This window comes from Triticum dicoccoides, chromosome 2B (assembly GCF_002162155.2).
Source record: "Triticum dicoccoides isolate Atlit2015 ecotype Zavitan chromosome 2B, WEW_v2.0, whole genome shotgun sequence".
In the NCBI taxonomy this organism is placed as follows: Eukaryota; Viridiplantae; Streptophyta; class Magnoliopsida; order Poales; family Poaceae; genus Triticum; species Triticum dicoccoides.
In genome coordinates this window covers 62,506,792-62,525,780 of record NC_041383.1, presented here as the reverse complement: position 1 = coordinate 62,525,780, position 18,989 = coordinate 62,506,792, and the positions used below count along the sequence as shown (strand labels likewise).

Here is an 18,989-nt window from a genome sequence, read left to right as displayed (position 1 = left end):
CTTTGAATGATGAGCATGATTGCAATGTTGTTAGTACGAATTCTTTGAATATCCATGATACTTATGATGATTGCACTAGTTATGATGAAAATATCTCTTATGGGCATGTCAACTTTTGTGGAGTGCATGTTTGCATGAACACACCAAATATAAAAGATATTTATTGCAAGAGGCATAAGTACTTAGAAACCAAATTGTTGCAAGAAGAGCTAGATGAATGTGCTGAAAGATTCAATATTTTTCCCGCTCCTTGTGAACTTTGCAATAAACATGGTCATTTAAAGCTCCAATGCTATTTGTTTCATCAAGTTATGTCCAAATATTGTGATAATTTGATTACCCTTGATCATCATAAAGAGCTTAGCCTTCTTTTGGGTTATGAAGAAATGAAACGTATAACTGAGGGTATTCCAAAATTTGCCCTTGATAAAGTTCTTCATTTTGATCTAGAGAAAATTTATATGTATTGTGCGGTGAATTGTATTGAAAATCCTTATATTGCCAATTACATAAGGAAAAGAAAGCAAATGGAAGATGACGAGAATACTAATGAAAGGGAAGAGGCTTCCCAATCTCCTCCTATTATTTCTTATGATGAATCAGGTAACAGGAGGAGCTTTCTATTCAACGAATCTCATCAATAAGGAGCTCAAAGAGGAAGGTTGAACCTACACATAATGTGAAGAAGAAAAAGAAAAGAAGGAGCAACAAAGGTAAAAAGGTATCCCTCCCAAAAGATGTTGCTCCTACCACTACTTGTGATGATGATAATTGCTATACTATTGGTGCTATCCATATTTTTAATGATGAGAGTGATTATGCTTATGATATGAAAGGGCACAAGCTTGGGGAAGCTATGTTTGATGAGGATGAAATATTTGAGAATATATTTTCTGGAATTAATGTTTGTCCCAAGCTTGGGGATGCTACATTTAGTGAAGATGATATTTTTAGCATCCCAAGTTTTGATATGCAAAGTTGTTGTGATGATAGCATGCCTCCTACTTATGATGATCATTGTGATGAAACTTATTCTATAAAAAGTAGTGATGATTATATTTACAAATCTTGTCATGATTATGATTACCCTTTTTCTGAACATTACTCTTTTAATGTGGAAACAATTTTTAGTGTTCAAGTCTCTTATGATACTCCTACTATTCCGAATGAGAATAATTTTGCTTATGTGGAGAGTATTAAAAATTCTATGATTGTAGATCATGAAAATAATTCTTTAGGTGCTGGTTATATTGTTGAATTCATTCATGATGCTACTGAAAATTATTATTAGGGAGGAACATATGCTTGTAGGAATTGCAATAATGTCAAGTTTCCTCTCTATGTGCTTAAAATTTTAAAGTTATGCTTGTGTTACCTTCCTATGCTAGTTGATTATTGTTCCCATAAGTTGTTTTCTCACAAAATCCCTATGCATAGGAAGTGGGTTAGACTTAAATGTGATAGTCATATGCTTCATGATGCTCCCGTTATGCTTCAATTCTTATCTTTTTTGTGAGCATCATTGCCATCATCATGCCTAGCTAGAAAGGCATTAAAGAAAAGCTCTTGTTGGGAGACAACCCAATATTTATCCTTACTGTACACATGATTATGATACTATAGTAATCATGTTTTATAGCTTTTCCTTCAATAAAGTGCCAAGTAGAACCTTTGGGAAGACTTGGGTGAAGTTTACATGATCTTGCTGTGAAAAACAGAAAGTTTAGCGCTCACGAGATTAGCTTCCATTTTTTACTGGAGAGTGGTTTTAGGTTGATTCTTTTTGCAGATTATTAATAGACAAATTACTCAGGTCCAGAAATTTATTTCATAATTTTTGGGGTTCCAGAAGTATACGTTTGATACATATTACTACAGACTGTTCTGTTTTTGACAGATTCTGTTTTCTATGTGTTGTTTGCTTATTTTGATGCATCTATGGCTAGTATTAAGTGGTATGAACCATAGAGAAGTTATAATACAGTAGATATTACACCAATATTAATTTATAATGAGTTCATAACAGTACCTAAGTGGTGGTTTTATTTTCTTATACTAACGGAGCTTACGAGTTTTGTCTTGAGTTTTGTGTGGTTGAAGTTTTCAAGTTTTGGGTAAAGAATCGATGGACTATGGAATAAGGAGTGGAAAGAGCCTAAGCTTGAGGATTCCAAAGGCACCCCAAGGTAATATTCAAGGACAACCAAGAGCCTAAGCTTGGGGATGCCCCGGAAGGCATCCCCTCTTTCGTCTTCGTTCATCGGTAACTTTACTTGGAGCTATATTTTTATTCACCACATGATATGTGTTTTGCTTGGAGCGTCATTTTATTTTGTTAGTTTTTGCTTTTTGTTAGTTAGAATAATGTTTTGCATCTTTATTTTAAATAAAAAAGTCAAGGATAGCCTCTACCATGCTTATTTTGCTCGTTTGCATGTTGCTATTTGAAAACAGAAAGTTTACCGCTGTTGCAAAAATTCCCTAGAAAAGCCAGAGAATGGTATAACGTTGAATCTTTTTGCATACTGAGATCTGATAAATTTATTACAGTGGGAATTTTAGTTCATAATTTTTGGATTCAGGGAAGTATTGATACTCTTGCATTCTTTACAGACTGTACTGTTTTGGCAGATTGCTGTTATGGTTGCATTGTTTGCATATGTTTGCTTGTTTAATGATTCTATTTGAGGATAGGAGTATTGAATATGCAGAGGCATTTAGTATGAAATGTTGAATAATAATTTTAGTGATTTTTTACAGTAGAAAATGATAAGGTTTTGCATTGGTTTATACTAACCTATCTCACGAGTTCTTGTTTAGTTTGTTGTGAATGAAGTTTTTGATAAAAAGAGAAACCATGATATGAGAGGAATTAAGGAGGCACAAAAGTTCAAGCTTGGGGATGCCAAAGGCACCCCAAGATAATATTTCAAGAAGTGTCAAGCATCTAAGCTTGGGGATGCCCCGGTAGGCATCCCACCTTTCTTCTTCAACAACTATCGGTTAGTATCTGTTGAGCCTAAGTTTTTGCTTCTTCACATGAGTTGTGCTATCCTTGCATTGTAGTTTTCTTTAGCTTTGCTTGCTGTTTGAATAAAGTACCAAGATCTGAAATTCTTTTATGGGAGAGTCTTCACATACTTACATAATTATTCGACTACTCATTGTGCTTCACTTATATCTTTTGAGCGTGATAATTTTTGCTCTAGTGCTTCACTTAGATCTTTTAGAGCACGGTGGTGGATTTGTTTTGAAGAAATAGTTGAAATCTCATGCTTCACTTAGATTATTTTGAGAGTCGTTAATAGCATGGTAATTTGCTTAATATTAATATACTTGGTATTCAAGATATGTGTGAAACTTTCTTATGAGTGTGTTGAATACTAAGAAAAGTTTGATGCTTGACAATTGTTTTGAGATATGGAGGTAGTAATATCAAAGTGATGCTAGTTGGGTGATTATGAATTTAAAGAATGCTTGTGTTGAAGTTTGTGATTCTCGTAGCATGCACGGATGGTGAACCGCTTTGTGATGAAGTTGGAGCACAATTTTATTTATTGATTGTCTTCCTTATGAGTGGCGGTCGGGGACGAGCGATGGTCTTTTCCTACCAATCTATCCCCCTAGGAGCATGCGCGTAGTGCTTTGGTTTTTGATGACTTATAAATTTTTGCAATAAGTATATGAGTTCTTTATGACTAATGTTGAGTCCATGGATTATACGCACTCTCATCCTTCCACCATTGCTAGCCTTTCTAATACCGCGCACCTTTTGCTGGTATCATACACCCACCATATACCTTCCTCAAAACAGCCACCATACCTACCTATCATGGCATTTCCATAGCCATTCCGAGATATATTTCCATGCAACTTTCCACTGTTCCGTTTATTATGACACGCTCCATCGTTGTCATATTGCTTTGCATGATCATGTAGTTGACATCGTATTTGTGGCAAAGCCACCGTTCATAATTCTTTCATACATGTCGCTCATGAGTCATTGCACATCCCGATACACCGCTGGAGGCATTCATATAGAGTCATATTTTGTTCTAAGTATCAAGTTGTAATTGTTGAGTTGTAAGAAAAATAAAAGTGTGATGATCATCATTATTAGAGCATTGTCCCAGTGAGGAAAGGATGATGGAAACTATGATTCCCCCATAAGTCGGGATGAGACTCCGGACGAAAAAAAGAGCCCATAAAAAAGGCCCAAACAAAAAAAATGAGAGAAAAAAAGAGAAGGGACAATGCTACTATCCTTCTACCACACTTGTACTTCAAAGTAGCACCATGATCTTCATAATAAGAGAGTCTCATATGTTGTCACTTTCATATACTAGTGGGAATTTTTCATTACAGAACTTGGCTTGTATATTCCAATGATGGGCTTCCTCAAAAGTGCCCTAGGTCTTCGTGAGCAAGCAAGTTGGATGCACACCCACTTAGTTTCTTTTGTTGAGCTTTCATATACTTATAGCTCTAGTGCATCAGTTGCATGGCAATCCCTACTCACTCACATTGATATCTATTGATGGGCATCTCCATAGCCCGTTGATACGCCTAGTTGATGTGAGACTATCTTCTCCTTTTTTGTCTTCTCCACAACCACCATTCTATTCCACCTATAGTGCTATGTCCATGGCTCATGCTCATGTATTGCGTGAAAGTTGAAAAAGTTTGAGATTATTAAAGTATGAAACAATTGCTTGGCTTGTCATCGGGGTTGTGCATGATTAAATACTTTGTGTGATGAAGATAGAGCAACATCCAGACTATATGATTTTGTAGGGATAACTTTCTTTAGCCATGCTATTTTGAGAAGACATGATTGCTTTGATTAGTATACTTGAAGTATTATTACTTTTATGTCAATATGAACTTTTGTCTTGAATCTTTTGGATCTGAATATTCATACTACAATTAAGAAGATTTACATTGAAATTATGCCAAAGTATCACTCTGCATCAAAAATTCTTTTTTATCATTTACCTACTCGAGGACGAGCAGGAATTAAGCTTGGGGATGCTTGATACGTCTCCAACGTATCTATAATTTTTGATTGCTCCATGCTACTTTATCTACTGTTTTAGGCAATATTGGGCTTTATTATCCACTTTTATATTATTTTTGGGACTAACCTATTAACCGGAGGCCCAGCCCAGATTTGCTATTTTATGCCTATTTCAGTGTTTCAAGGAAAAGGAATATCAGACGGAGTCAAAACAGAACGAAATCAACTGGAGAAGTTATTTTTAGAAGGAAACCCACCTGATGGACTTGGATCCCACGTCAGAAGATACGGGAGGTGCTCACGAGGGTGGGGGGCGCCCCCCTGGGCGCACCCCCTGCCTCGTGGGCCCCCCGTAGCTCCACCGACGTACCCCTTGCACCCATATATACCTACGTACCCTAAAACTTCCAGAACAGAAGATAGATTGGGAGTTCCGCCGCCGCAAGCCTTTGTAGCCACCAAAAACCAATCGGGACCCTGTTCCGGCACCCTGCCAGAGGGGGATCCCATCACGGTGGCCATCTTCTTCATCCCGGCGCTATCCATGACGAGGAGGGAGTAGTTCACCCTCGGGGCTGAGGGTATGTACCAGTAGCTATGTGTTTGATCTCTCTCTCTCTCTCTCTCTCTCTCTCTCTCTCTCTCTCTCTCGTGTTCTCTCTCGTGATTCCCTCTATGGCATGATCTTGATGTATCCCGAGCTTTGCTATTGTAGTTGGATCTTATGATGTTTCTCCCCCTCTACTCTCTTGTGATGAATTGAGTTTCCCCTTTGAAGTTATTTTATCGGATTGAGTCTTTTATGAGAACACTTGATGTATGTCTTGCCGTGATTATCTGTGGTGACAGTGGGATATCATGTGCCACTTGATGTATGTTTTGGTGATCAACTTGTGGGTTTCTTGACATTGGGAACCTATGCATAGGGGTTGGCACACGTTCTTGACTCTCTGGTAGAGACTTTGGGGCACTCTTTGAAGTACTTTTATGTTGGTTGGATGAATCTGAGATTGTGTGATGCATATCGTATAATCATGCCCACGGATACTTGAGGTGACAATGGATTATCTAGGTGACATTAGGGTTTTGGTTGATTTGTGTCTTAAGGTGTTATTCTAGTACGAACTCTTTTATAGATCGATCTGAACGAATAACTTTGAGGTGGTTTCGTACCCTACCATAATCTCTACGTTTGTTCTCCGCTATTAGTGGCTTTGGAGTGACTCTTTGTTGCATGTTGAGGGCTTGTTATATGATCTATCTATGTTATTATTGTTGAGAGAACTTGCACTAGTGAAAGTATGAACCCTAGGCCTTGTTTCCTACCATTGCAATACCGTTTACGCTCACTTTTATCGCTCGCTACCTTGCTGTTTTTATTATTTCAGATTACAAAAACATATATCTACTATCTATTTTGCACTTGTATCTTCATCTCTTCGCCAAACTAGTGCACCTATACAATTTACCATTGTATTGGGTGTGTTGGGGACACAAGAGACTCTTTGTTATTTGGTTGCAGGGTTGTTTGAGAGAGACCATCTTCATCCTACTCCTCCTACGGATTGATAAACCTTAGGTCATCCACTTGAGGGAAATTTGCTACTGTCCTACAAAACTGTGCACTTGCAGGCCCAACAACGTCTACAAGAAGAAGGTTGTGTAGTAGACATCAATTGGCTAACCACTCGGAGTGGTAGATTTCACAGATGAACTCTGCTGCCAACAGTCGAGCCACTTCTTCACCAATTGCTTTCCTCTTCTGCACGGCGGACCGCCGAAGGTGCTCTTTGACGTGCTTTACTTTGGGGTCGACACGCAAACGGTGCTCGACCAGTCCCCTGGGTACACCTGGCATGTCAGAAGCTTTCCATGGAAAGATGTCCCAATTCTCACGGAGGAACTGAACGAGCACTTCTTCCTATTTGCCGTCGAGCATCGTTGATATATGAGTCGGTGCAACATTGGGATCCGCCGGGTGAATATGAACTGGCTTCGTCTCACCAGTCGACTGGAATGCGGAATCTTTGGCAGGCTTCTTGGCTCGAAGCAAATCACTCGGATCTGCATTCTTCTGATATTCTTGGAACTCGACTACTGCCATCTGTGCGTCGGTGATTTTGGAACCTTTCTGGAAACATTCCTCAGCCTTCTGCCGATTGCCAGTAACTATGATCACACCTTTGGGGCCAGGCATCTTCAGTTTGAGGTATACATAACATGGTCGAGCCATAAAATGTGCATAGGCTGGCCTACCCAGAATGGCATGATAGGCACTCTGGAAATCCACGACCTCAAACGTCAACTTCTCCTTTCGGTAATGCTTGGAGTCATCTAAAACCATGTCAAGGGCGATCTGGCCGAGTGATTCGGCTTTCTTTCCAGTGATTACACCATGAAAACTCATATTGCTCTCGCTAAGCTTGGACATCGGAATGCCCATCCCCTTCAAGGTCTCAACGTAGAGGATGTTCAGACCACTGCCACCGTCCATCAGTACTTTGGTCAGTCGAGTGCCTCCAACCACAGGGTCGACCACCAGTGCTTGCCTCCCAGGGGTGGCCACACGAGCAGGATGGTCAGACTGGTCGAACATGATGGCTGTCTGAGACCATCTCAGGTAGGTGGTCGTCGCCGCAGGAGCGACCATATTCACCTCCCTGTTGATGACCTTCAATCGACTCTTGCTTTCAACGTCAGAAAATATCATCAGAGTGGAATTGACTTTGGGATAACCATCGTCCTCCTCTTCATCTTCACCTTGGTCCGACTCCTTCTCCTTCTCATTGGGTTGTTTCTCTCGGAACTGCTGGATTAGGAGTCGACACTGCCGAGTGGTATGCTTCGGGTAAATCAGATTACCTTCCTCATCCTTCTTCGTGTGGATGTGGCACGACAAATCCAGCACATCATTCCCTTCTTGATCCTTCACCTTCTTAGGGGGCCAGGGCCCCTTAGGTTTTACCTTAAACTTTCCTTGATTCACTGCCGCAATCTCTCCAGGTGCCGCTGGCTCGGCCTTACGCTTCTATTTCCGACTAGAGTTACCTCCACCGGCCTCTTGGCCGACTGGTTTGCTCTTCCCGTTACGGAGTCGATCCTCTTCTTCCCCGTTAGCGTACCGGGTGGCTATCTCCATCATTCGAGTCAGAGTCATATCCCCAGTTTGACCGAATTTCAAGACCAACTCCCTATATTTGACGTCTTCCTTGAAAGCACATACAGCTTGATGCTCTGAAACATTCTCGACGGTGTGATGCAAAGTGGACCATCTCTGGATGAACTCCCTCAAAGTCTCATTCGGCTTCTGCACACAATGCTACAACTCGGGCAATCCTGCTGGTCGCTTGCACGTGCCCTCAAAAGTTCTCACAAACACTCGAGATAACTCTTCCCAACTGTGACTACTGCCCGGAGTCAACTGAGTCAGCCACGCTCGGGCCGACCCTTCCAACATAAGAGGGAGATGCTTCATCGCTATCTCGTCGTTACCGCCTCCAATCTGCACAGCCACTCGGTAATCTTCAAGCCAAGTTTCAGGCTTGGATTCACCGGTGAACTTACTGACCCCGGACGCCAACCTGAAGTTGGGAGGTATCATTGTTGTCCTGATGGCTCTGCTAAAACACTCGGGACCAGAAACATGCACTCGGCTGCCACTTGGACGATCTCTGCCAGGGTCTTCTCTGTGTGCTCTGTTCCAGTCGACCAGGCCTTGAATGAGGATAGACCTCGCGTCGAAGCCCGGTTCCCTTGGGTCGACTGAGATCCTGCGCTCACCACTGTGATGGCGCCTGTCATCGTTCCGCCGAGGCACATACAACGCACTACTCGGAGGAGGCGTGGGTCCCTGACGACGATTGACATGGTCGAGTGGATGATCATACTGCCCACGGCCTTCACGCCGCAGAGGCGATCTTGGGCTGTGAGCCGACTGAACCGTGTCCGCTGCAACGGATCTGCTGTCAATCCTATTCCGCGACTGAGATATTGTTGTATTCTGCTCTCCAGCTGCCCTGAGCAGGGCCCGGATCTGCATCAACCCTCTGCCAGCTTCTGACTGGGAAGGTTGGATCGACTCTGCTATTCGGGCCGCAGCTGTGAGATTCTGAATCGGAGTGCGGTATACCTTAGGTGGAGGCGGGAAAAGCTGTCGTCGACTGGACTCATGGATCCGCTCCTGGGCGCACTCGTCGAGAGCACGCTGAAGGTTATCCAGCCGAGTACGCTCAGCCAAGTTAGCTAGGCGCACCTCCTCCAAGGCCCGAGCCTCGGGGGTTTCTCCAACGATGGGCGTGTGGAGTGCATCCATGTTACGGCGACGAAGTTCTTCCCTCTCTTGCGAAGAGAGGGGCTCGGGTCGGTATTCCTCATGGACGTGCGACGGATCGCCGCCCCCGTCCCCGCCGCCCTCGCGGCGGAAACCGGGCGGGCTGTGAGACCCATCGACCATCAAGACTTCGGCCGTAGGATTGCTGCTATCGCACTCGGATGCAGTCTCCGCGGAGCCAGTAGACAGATCGAACATGTCGTGGAGAGTTTCGTCGGGCTCGATTGCCGCGACTTGATGGGTGGTCGAATGCCGAGCCACCGCGTGTTTCACCCAGCGTTGAAGCCGCGATCGAGCGGACCGCTTGCGGTGGCGAACAGCGGGGAGAGAAAACACCATCGGAGCCGACTGATACTGAGTCGACGGCTGCCGAAGAAGGACACCGCGAATGCATGCGCTGAAGTGCGTCGCCCCTCGGACAGGGAGCGCCTCAGCGTCCAGGGGAGCTTCTTGAAGCCACGCGGAGTCGTCGGCGACGAAAACGAGCGCGCCGAGACGGATCTCGTGGCCCTCAACCAATCCGCCGCCGGAAACCATGATGATGATGATCGGTAAAACTTGCAACTTCACCAACAAGTCGCTAAGACACCTGCCCCACGATGGGCGCCAACTGTCGTGGTCCTAAGGCTGACAGTAGAAAGGGGGGGTAGGTATGGAGAGGCAAGATCTTAGCTATTATGAAGATGTATACATGAGGTTTACGAGTTCAGGCCCTTCTCGGAGGAAGTAATAGCCCTACGTCTCGGTGCCCGTAGGCGGTCGATTGGATTGTGTTCGTTCTAATACAGGGGGTGCGAACCCTTGTCCCAGAGAAGGGGGTGGCTTATATAGAGTGCGCCAGGACCCCAACCAACCTCCATTACAAGGAGCTTAATGTACATAAAGTAAGGGTGTTACTGGTAACGGCAGTCTTAAATACTCTTAATGCTCATGAAGACTAAGGAGTGAATGCCCGGCCGTTGCGTGCTTTTCCGACTCCTGGTCCTCGATATAGTCGAGTGACCCCCCATATGGTCGAGTGACGGTGGGGGATGACGGTCGAGTGATTCGGTCGTCGAGTGGATTCTTGGTCTTTTTATCTTCTGGGGTAGTGACCTTGGGTAGGACGTATAGGTCAGGCCTATGACCCTACCCCAGGTCTGTATCCTCATCACCGCCCACTGGGTCGCTGGCTGTGTGCCGGCGAGAAACTTATTCATTTTGGAGGTTGGCTATGTTGCCGGCGAACAAAACTATTCATTTTGGAGGTCGGCTGTGTTGCCGGTCGCTAGCTGTGTTGCCGGCGAGGACATGTAGGCAGCTGGCTTTGTTGCCGGCGTAAAATAGGGCCCGCTGGCGTGAACTAGGTCGCTGGTATTTGAAACATTGTTTTCTTTGAAGGCGGACAAGATGGGACCAAAGGATGCGGCCGTGCGTTGGGCGCACGGCTACCGCATCCAAGACAAAATGTACAAAATCCGGGTAAAACGAACGTCAATTTAAGATCGCGCGGTGAAGTTGGCCTTATATACCCTTGAAAAAACCGCTCGCTTTGAGGGTCCTCATCGGGTCGAGCGTGGGCATGGTACTGCTTTTCCGTGGCCGGAGGCGGATGCCGGCCGCATGGGCAGAATTGACAAATTTGACCTCAAAGCGAAAGTATTTCACAAACTAAATTGTTTTTGAAAATATTTCACACCGCTGACCCTTTTGTGCAGCTCCCAACAGTAAGGCGCTGCACTCTACTGTGCAACTCCTTACAGTTAGGCGCTGCACAGTGTAGTGCAGCTCCTTACAGTTAGGCGCTGCACAGTGTGGCGCCTGTGTGTTAGGCGCTGCACAGTAAAAGTGTAGCGCCTTGCTGTTGGGCGCTGCACATTAAAGGTCAGTTGGGTGAAATACTTTCAAACATAGTTTAGTTTGTGAAATAGTTTCGTGCTGAGGTCAAATTTATGTTTTTTGCCGGCCGCATGCGCCTCACGTGCCACCCCTCGCGCGCAGAACCCGACCCACTGTCACGTCACCTTTCCTGCCGCGGTAACGGCAAGGCCAGGTGGCGGGCCCGGCCAGTCACCGCGGGACCCACGCGCCACGCCCACCTAGACACCTGCCCCCTGCCCCCGGCCTCCACTCGCGGAACACTCTGCTCTCCCCAGCGCGCTGCCGGCCACCGGCCGATCCCGCCCACCTCGCCGCTCCTCGCGCCGCGAGCCGGTGGCCGGCGACGGCGAGCGAGCCCTCCGGCCGATGACCACCCCCTCCGGCTCGGGCCCTCGCCGCTCCGCGCGGGCGCGTGCCCGCCGCCAGCCGCCGGACGACGAGGCGCCGCCCGCCCCGGCCCCGCCCCCCGTCGCCCCTCCGCCCGACGCCGGCGGCCCCTCCTCCTCCCCTCCTTCGAGGAGAAAGCGCGGGGCTTCTCCCTCCCGCCGGTCCGTTCGCGCCAGGTTCGCCCCTGCTTCCTCTGTCCGGCGTGAACTGTGAATTTGTTACTCCGTATATGCTAAAATTCGCAGCGTTGGTGCCATGGTCTGGGCTTGCGATTCCTAGCTAATTGGAGTAGATTGCTATGTCTATTTAGACAAGATTGCTTTTATACGGTTTAGTATATCAACAAAATTATACTTATTTGTTCTGTCAAACTGAGTTTCATGCTTTGTGCTACTCATTTGTCGGCGACTCTGTGTCTAATTTAGCATCCATGCCACTATTTTCTGCTTATCCCACAGAGACAAGGAAGACTCGGAGCCACCGGTGGCGGTCTTGGATGACCATGAATTGAAGCATCAAACAGAGGCAGAAGAGCCGAAGAAACAGGGGAAGGAGATTGTGGAGGCAGAGGGACCAGAGGAGGTTGAATTTGATGAAAATGCAGAGGCCTTGAAGGAGGCGCCGTTCTGGCTCCCCGATGGTTGGATCATAAATGTTCGCCATGGTGATGGCGGCTCGACCTACCGGGTACTCCCCTACTCTGTTTGTATGCTGAACTTTATTTGCATGATTCCGAATCTATTATCATGCTTCTATGCCGAATCTAGTATTTTGACCATGTTGATGTTGGGCTGAGATGCAGTACCTATCTTGTGTAAACTAGAGGGGACTCCCCTACCAAAATGCAGCTGAAAATTTTCTGTAAAATAGTATACTGGACTAAACAGAGTTATTAAAAAAAATTCCTTATGAGTTTGCCAAGAGCAAAAACGAAGCAACTGAGTGCAGTAAGCAGCTCCTCGCAGACATACATGCCCCTAAAGAGAAAGAGAACAAGAAGCAGAAGACAATAGAGGTCTCAAATAATTTTCGTTGCTTTCTCGTTGTTTCGTTGCAGTATTACACTTCGCCAGTGTCAGAGTACACATTCTCGACGGAGATGGAGGCACTAGAATATTTGTTCTCAGAGATGGACGAGCGCATATTGGAGTCGGAGGCATGCGCTGAGGACAACGAGTTTCATGTGAGTGAGATTTTTTTTTTTCAACGTCATGTGTTGATTACATTTGAGATGTGATTCCTTGAATGTTGCATACAGAAAATGCATTCATGGCTTCCGGACGGTTGGGTGGTTGAGGTCAGAGCTGGGACGATGCGGGACAAAATGTACAAGGTTGATTTCAACTTGCTTACACATTAACATTTGGCATATGCTAGTTATTGGCTTGTCGTTTTCTCGAAAAAACTGGCAACTCAGATTTGTCCATATGTGGTGGGAGGTTAGTGCAGCTACACACATAAGAGATCAAAAAAGTATGACAGACTTGTTCAGGTGTATCTGAAAAGAACAATGTATTATTTCTAAGTTACTACTGTTCCGTGCTTGCTTCTAGAATAGCTCTATGTATTTTTTTCTTGTTTAATAGTAGAATACATTGCCTGTATAGAGATAAAATATTTTAATTCCATTGGGTACAGCTAGAGAGTGGGTGAACGTAATAAATATACAATGTTAATTTGGTAGTCATATTTTTGTAGCAGTGCCTCAAGAGATTAGACATCATTTTTACCATGTCTGGATGTCTTTTGTAGTTCTACGTTCATCTGCCTACTGGAATGCGATTCTTCTCAAAAGAAGATGTATTGCGCTATGTGAATGAAGGGAAGATTTCTGAATGTGATGTGAAGGGGCTGTGTGACACCATCTCTGAAGATAATGTATGACTATTGCTGGAACTGTTCTCCTATTTGAACAACACAATATCTATACAAAATTGTAACTATTTTCAGAATTAAGCTTTGGACCTATTTGCAGATACTTGCACAGGTGGAATTCAATCCAGATGGGCTACCGAAAGGATGGGTGAAAGAATTGGTATTTAGAAAGTGCAACGATGGAATTAGAAAAGACCCGGTACATTACAACAGACCATCTTCCTATTCCTTTAAAATTCATTGATGGAATTGATTTCATTTTGTTATTTAATCATTGATTATTTGACTGTGCAGTACTATACTGATCCTGTCAGTCATCTTCTATTCCGAACACTGAAATCTGTAATAAGCTACCTTCAGACTGGAGTAATAAGTAGACATGCCTATCTTCCAAGAAGAAGTGTTACAGACATTTACTCTTTCGATGGATGTGCAGATCTGGTAATTGTTATGAATAGAGTTTTTATCCATTACTAGGCCTATGAGCCATTATATTTAGCATCATGCAGGAAACCCCCTAAAAATGGGGGAAAGTACGCAGCTAATATATATCATCCATGATAGGAAAGTTTTACTGCTTTGACTGACACTTCTATTTTATATACCGATAATTAATAATATTGACTATACTGAGGCTTGTTTCTACTACAATGATCCTGTGTCATTGCTATTGGATGTACATGTACCTTCATCGTAAATTAGAAGTGTTCAGATCTTCTTTGAGTTATACTTGACAGATGTTTTTTTAACCACCAGCCTCGAAAAATGCTGAAACGATTGAAAGTACCAGGGAAGAAAAAACAAAAATCCGTGCAATCGTTGGTCTTTGAAAAGAAATTACCTGATGACCAGACGTCGAATCTCTGTAAGTTCCTGCAGTTACTGATTACATGGTGTTCTCGGAGTATAGTTCCTACTGTTATTGGTTAGGTGATATCTCGATAGCTATATATGGCGCAGTTATACTACTTTTTGTTGAACTCTATTTTGATAGTTTGATAACTACTTTTTGTTACTGGTTAGATACTTTATTTTCTTATTGAGTAGTCCATCAAGTTACTGCATATGAAATGTTTGGTCTGATCTTTGTTGTACTAAATGTTAATTAACTTTTTATGACACTAGCCTACTATATGCCCCTGCTTATTTCTGACATTATTATGTTGTTGATATGCTATGGGGCATGAAATCAGCAAGCAGTGAGGATTGTAGTATAACTGGACTTTATCTCTGGTAGTTCAGTCAAACGCTCAAACTCCTTATCTATTAATACTAATACGCAGAATACACCAAGAATATTGTGCTTGTAATTTTATATTCCATAATGTTATTAGAGTACTTGAGATATATTTATATAGTACTCTTGCATGCCGTGCACAATGGAGATTTCAGGAGTCAAGGAACATGCCCAGGTAATATATTCATAGAGTACATGAGATGCATCAGGGAGTTGAATTTGTGCTTGGGAGGTGTTGAACAGGTATGGGGCCTGGCTATAGTGACTCTAATTGGGTCAGTTATGAAGATGATAGAAGATCAACGGCTATTATGTGTTTTTGGGAGGAAATTTGGTGTCATGGAGAAGCAGGAAACAGACAGTTGTGTCTAGATCAACAACGAAAGCTTAGTATAGAGCTTTATCTCAAGGGTTTAGTGAGATGCTATGGGTGAAGAACCTATCGAGCGAGTTGAAACTTCTGAGGAAGTGACCCTTGAGAGTGTTGTGTGACAATCAGTTAGCTATAAAGCATTGTCAATAACCCAGTTTAACGTGATAGGACAGACCATGTGAAAATTTATTGCTTCTTCACTAAAGAGAAACTTGATGATGGGATCATCAGCCTTACTCATGTCAGTTCTGGGCAGCAGGTTGCAGTTTGCTTGACAAAGCTACTAGGAGCAGAGGATTGTATCCTGGCATATGGCAAGAGGGGTTGAATTTTTATTTTATTTTAACAGAGCAAGATTGGTTGATAGATATCTACCACCCATCTTGAGGGGAAGTGTTGAACCGGTATTGGGCCTGACCCATCTCCACTTCAACCCATAGGGCCCAGTCCATGTCACTGACCTAGATCAGGAGGTGTTGGTCGCTGTCTGAGTAGAGGCCTCGCCCAACACCCACACACGACACTGGTCCGCTTGAACTGAAAATCCTGGTGGATATTTGGTAGCTCCCGGCAAGGGTATTGACATTTTGTACTCTCTCCCATTTGGCGCTCTACTTGCTACTACAAATGCTGGAAACATTTGAATGAAATTGAAAAAGATCTGCACGTTTGACAAAATCTGCACATCATGTCCATGTCCCAGGAATGAAAGTTAAACTCTGCATATCAAATTCTGTTGTTTAATATTAGAATCTTGTGAGTGATGTTTTGCTTTAAATTGTTGTAGAGAAGATATTGGAAGTACACAGGCTACAATGTTTACAATCTTTTGATATAGTATCTGGACAATGTTCTACAGCAGTTCCTCTCCTTCATGTTCTGTTTGGCCTCAGTCTGTATAATAGTTACCTAATTTATGAACCTTTGTTGTACGGTTACTGAATCTTAAATTTGGAGAACCAAAGTATATATGTCAAACCTGACAGCGGTCGATACAACCAAAGTTTCGAACCAATATGCACTTCATACATTACTTTGATTATAAATCAATATGACACGTTGTGTGTTTCCTCTTTATTGTGCCTAATGATTTTACCTTACCATGTTGCAGCTCATGGTGGCACCTCTGCTAGCATGAATCCTCGGTCTGACCCAAAAGAAAAGAGGGTCAATACCGTACAAGCTAAAGGCAAAGAACCAATTAGTTCAGAGGCTACCGAGCAAGGCAAAGAACCAATTAGTTCAGAGACTACCAAGCAAGGCAAAGAACCAATTAGTTCAGAGACTACCAAACAAGGCAAAGAACCAATTACTACCAAGCAAGGCAAAGAACCAATTAGTTCAGGGACTACCAAGCAAGGCAAAGAACCAATTAGTTCTGAAACTACCAAGCGTCCAAGGGGCAGGCCACGGAAAATACCAAAGCAGACGAATGAAACAACTTTAGATTGCGCAAAGACTTCAGACAAGGAAACTACACATATCGAAATTGCTTCAAACAAGGAGCCGAAAAAGGAATCGGATACTGAAACTGGAGAGAAAATGTCAAAGGAAAACGCCTCTGAGGATAATGAGATGGAGAAGCATGCTATGGCAACCCAAGAAGTGGATAACGAGAGCGACCTTGCAAGGACCCTTTATTCACTGAGGGGAAGCATGGATCCGGAAATGCGCGAGCGAGAAAATGGCGATCCGGCTGAAGCTAGTGCAAAGTCAGCATCCTCCGCGGTCAAGAAATTTTACATGAGAAGAAATAGCAACCAGAGCTTCAAAAAATAATGTAAAGCAGATGCCGATCACCTGTTACTTGATCATTCAGAGGTAGTACTACTGAGTTGTAGATGAACCAGGTAATAAAAAGGTGCAAGAGATGCACGCCAGTTTGTGTGTTCCTGAATAATGAACATTGGTTTATGTGACTTAACATTTGTGTTAAAGTTATGTGGTGTGTACCTAGCAAAAGGTAGAAGATCATTGTATTGATGCAAACACATGATGCCTGGTGTAAACAATGAATATCATCAACGTCAAGGAGACTTGGCTGAAATTAAGCTGTTTCCGATGGAGCGCTCAGAAACTGTATATCTGTCATTATTTAAGTGTATATATAATAGCTGGTTGAGAAAACAACACAGCAAATCCAGATTTGAAATCAATTCATTTTTTAATTGATACACAACAAAAAAATATGATAATTTACTCGCATAAAACATAACAAATGTGTAATAAGAATTAGGGTTTTCGGTACTTGTTGCCCCCTCGACGGGAGGGATCCCGTCCTTACTTTATGTAGTTTTAGTGTCTTGGTTGGGGTGACGATGTGGCGGCGGCGCCCTAGAGTTAGGGTAATGTCCTCCACATCCTATCCCCTCTTCGGTAGAGGCTGTGTGGAGGTGTGCCTTTAACATGTCTTGGACTGCTCGACGTTGTTTCTCTATCGGTGATTTGTTTGGCGCCGGTCGATGCTTGTCTCTAGTAGATCTTCTAAATTCGGCCGGTCCTCGTCTTTGTTGGTGTATTTGCAGGTATGGCCCTTCCGATCTACGTTTTTCATTGTCAGCAAGTCCTCTTGGGCCTTATTACGACAATTTTCTGACTGAAAATAAGAAGCTCTGGGACTCGAGAAACGCTCTCGTGTTCAGGAACAAAGACCACTCTCTCAGAATTACGCTAAGAAATATTGTAGCAGACTTCTCTCTCTGGGTTTTCCGATTCAAAAAGACCGAAGATAGTATCTCTACTAGACAGTGGCTACACTTTCTCTCCTCTGCAACCCCTTCTAGCTGATTTTGTACCCGTACTTTTGGTGGTGTAATTCTTGACCTTTCATTTGAGTGGTAATATATTCAGGTGGGGAAGCTCTCCCCCCGGTGACCGTTCAAAAAAAAGGAGACTTGGTTGAAATTAAGCTGTTTCCGATGGAGCGCTCAGAAACTGTATATCTGCCATTATTTAAGTTTGTCTCCCTCCCATATATATTTGCTGGTCGAGAAAACAACACAGCAAATCCAGATTTTAAATCAAATTCATTTTCTTATTGATACACAACAAAACATTATGATAATTTACTTGCAGAAAGCAGAACAAACGTGTAATAAGAATTAGGGTTTTCGGCACCTGTTGCCCCCTTGACGGGAGGGATCCCGTCCTTGCTTTATGTAGTTTTAGTGTCTTGGTTGGGGTGACGATGTGGCGGCGGCGCCCTAGAGTCTTCGGTAGAGGCCGTGTGGAGGTGTGCCTCCAACATGTTTTGGATCTGGTCGACGTTGTTTCTCGGTTGATTTGTTTGGCGCCGGTCCACGCTTGTCTCTTATAGATCTGTCTAAATTCGGCCGGCTCTCGTTTTTTTGGGTGTATTTGCAGGTATGGCCTTTCTGATCAACGTTTTTCATTGTCAGCAAGTCCTCTTGGGCCTTATTACGACAATTTTCTGAATGTCTAAGTACAACAAGATAATTCTTCAATTTTCTTCAAAAAATAAAGCACAAATCTTAAAGCAAAATTTTTTTTTTGAACCGGGCTAACCCCCTTTCCATTACTTAGAACGGAAATACAAAGTCCACCGAGTAGTCTAAGAACAGGGAGAAGGGGAGAGCGAGTCCAACACACTGCTAGGAAACCCACCGCACTCGCCCGACGTCGAGACGAGTGCTATGGGGCGAAAACCTAAGCAACACCAAAATGAAACTAGCCCTATTACAAGCACAATAAGGCATGAATCCCACAGAGTATCACAAAAGTACAGCTAAAACAGACTTAGCATCGAAGCTACCACCACCGAGATCTCCAGCGATTTTTGTGCAGAGAAGAGAGTGACCAGAGCAAACATTGCACTTCACTTTCCACCATTGGACGCGTCGCATGCCCTCATCATCAGCATAGTCCCATTGCGAATCATCTCAGCGCCCGC

At 43.7% G+C, this 18,989-nt stretch overlaps 1 protein-coding gene across 2 annotated transcripts; it reads left to right on the top strand.

Moving 5' to 3' along the window:
* The first annotated feature begins 11,475 nt into the window (after nt 1–11,475).
* Nucleotides 11,476–17,156, top strand: LOC119362154. Of its 2 annotated transcripts, none has more exons than XM_037627352.1 (9): nt 11,476–11,770; nt 12,053–12,281; nt 12,652–12,777; nt 12,853–12,927; nt 13,347–13,472; nt 13,570–13,668; nt 13,764–13,910; nt 14,226–14,334; nt 16,191–17,156. In XM_037627352.1, exons 1-9 carry the CDS (start codon nt 11,574–11,576, stop codon nt 16,856–16,858), a joined length of 1,776 nt encoding a protein of 591 aa, XP_037483249.1. In that variant the 5' UTR covers nt 11,476–11,573; the 3' UTR covers nt 16,859–17,156. The 2 variants fall into 2 exon arrangements, with proteins under 2 accessions (XP_037483249.1, XP_037483248.1); XM_037627351.1 differs by having other exon boundaries at nt 13,552–13,668.
* Nucleotides 17,157–18,989: the final 1,833 nt, after the last annotated feature.

What these genes read in the sequence shown, in the direction of transcription:
- LOC119362154 (XM_037627351.1), top strand. Translation starts at nt 11,574, where the DNA reads ATGACCACCCCCTCCGGCTCGGGCCCTCGCCGCTCCGCGCGGGCGCGT. An exon ending in CTGAGGACAACGAGTTTCAT is followed by an intron (nt 12,778 to 12,852) that starts GTGAGTGAGATT and finishes TGTTGCATACAG; the next exon opens with AAAATGCATTCATGGCTTCC. An exon ending in TGACCAGACGTCGAATCTCT is followed by an intron (nt 14,335 to 16,190) that starts GTAAGTTCCTGC and finishes ACCATGTTGCAG; the next exon opens with CTCATGGTGGCACCTCTGCT.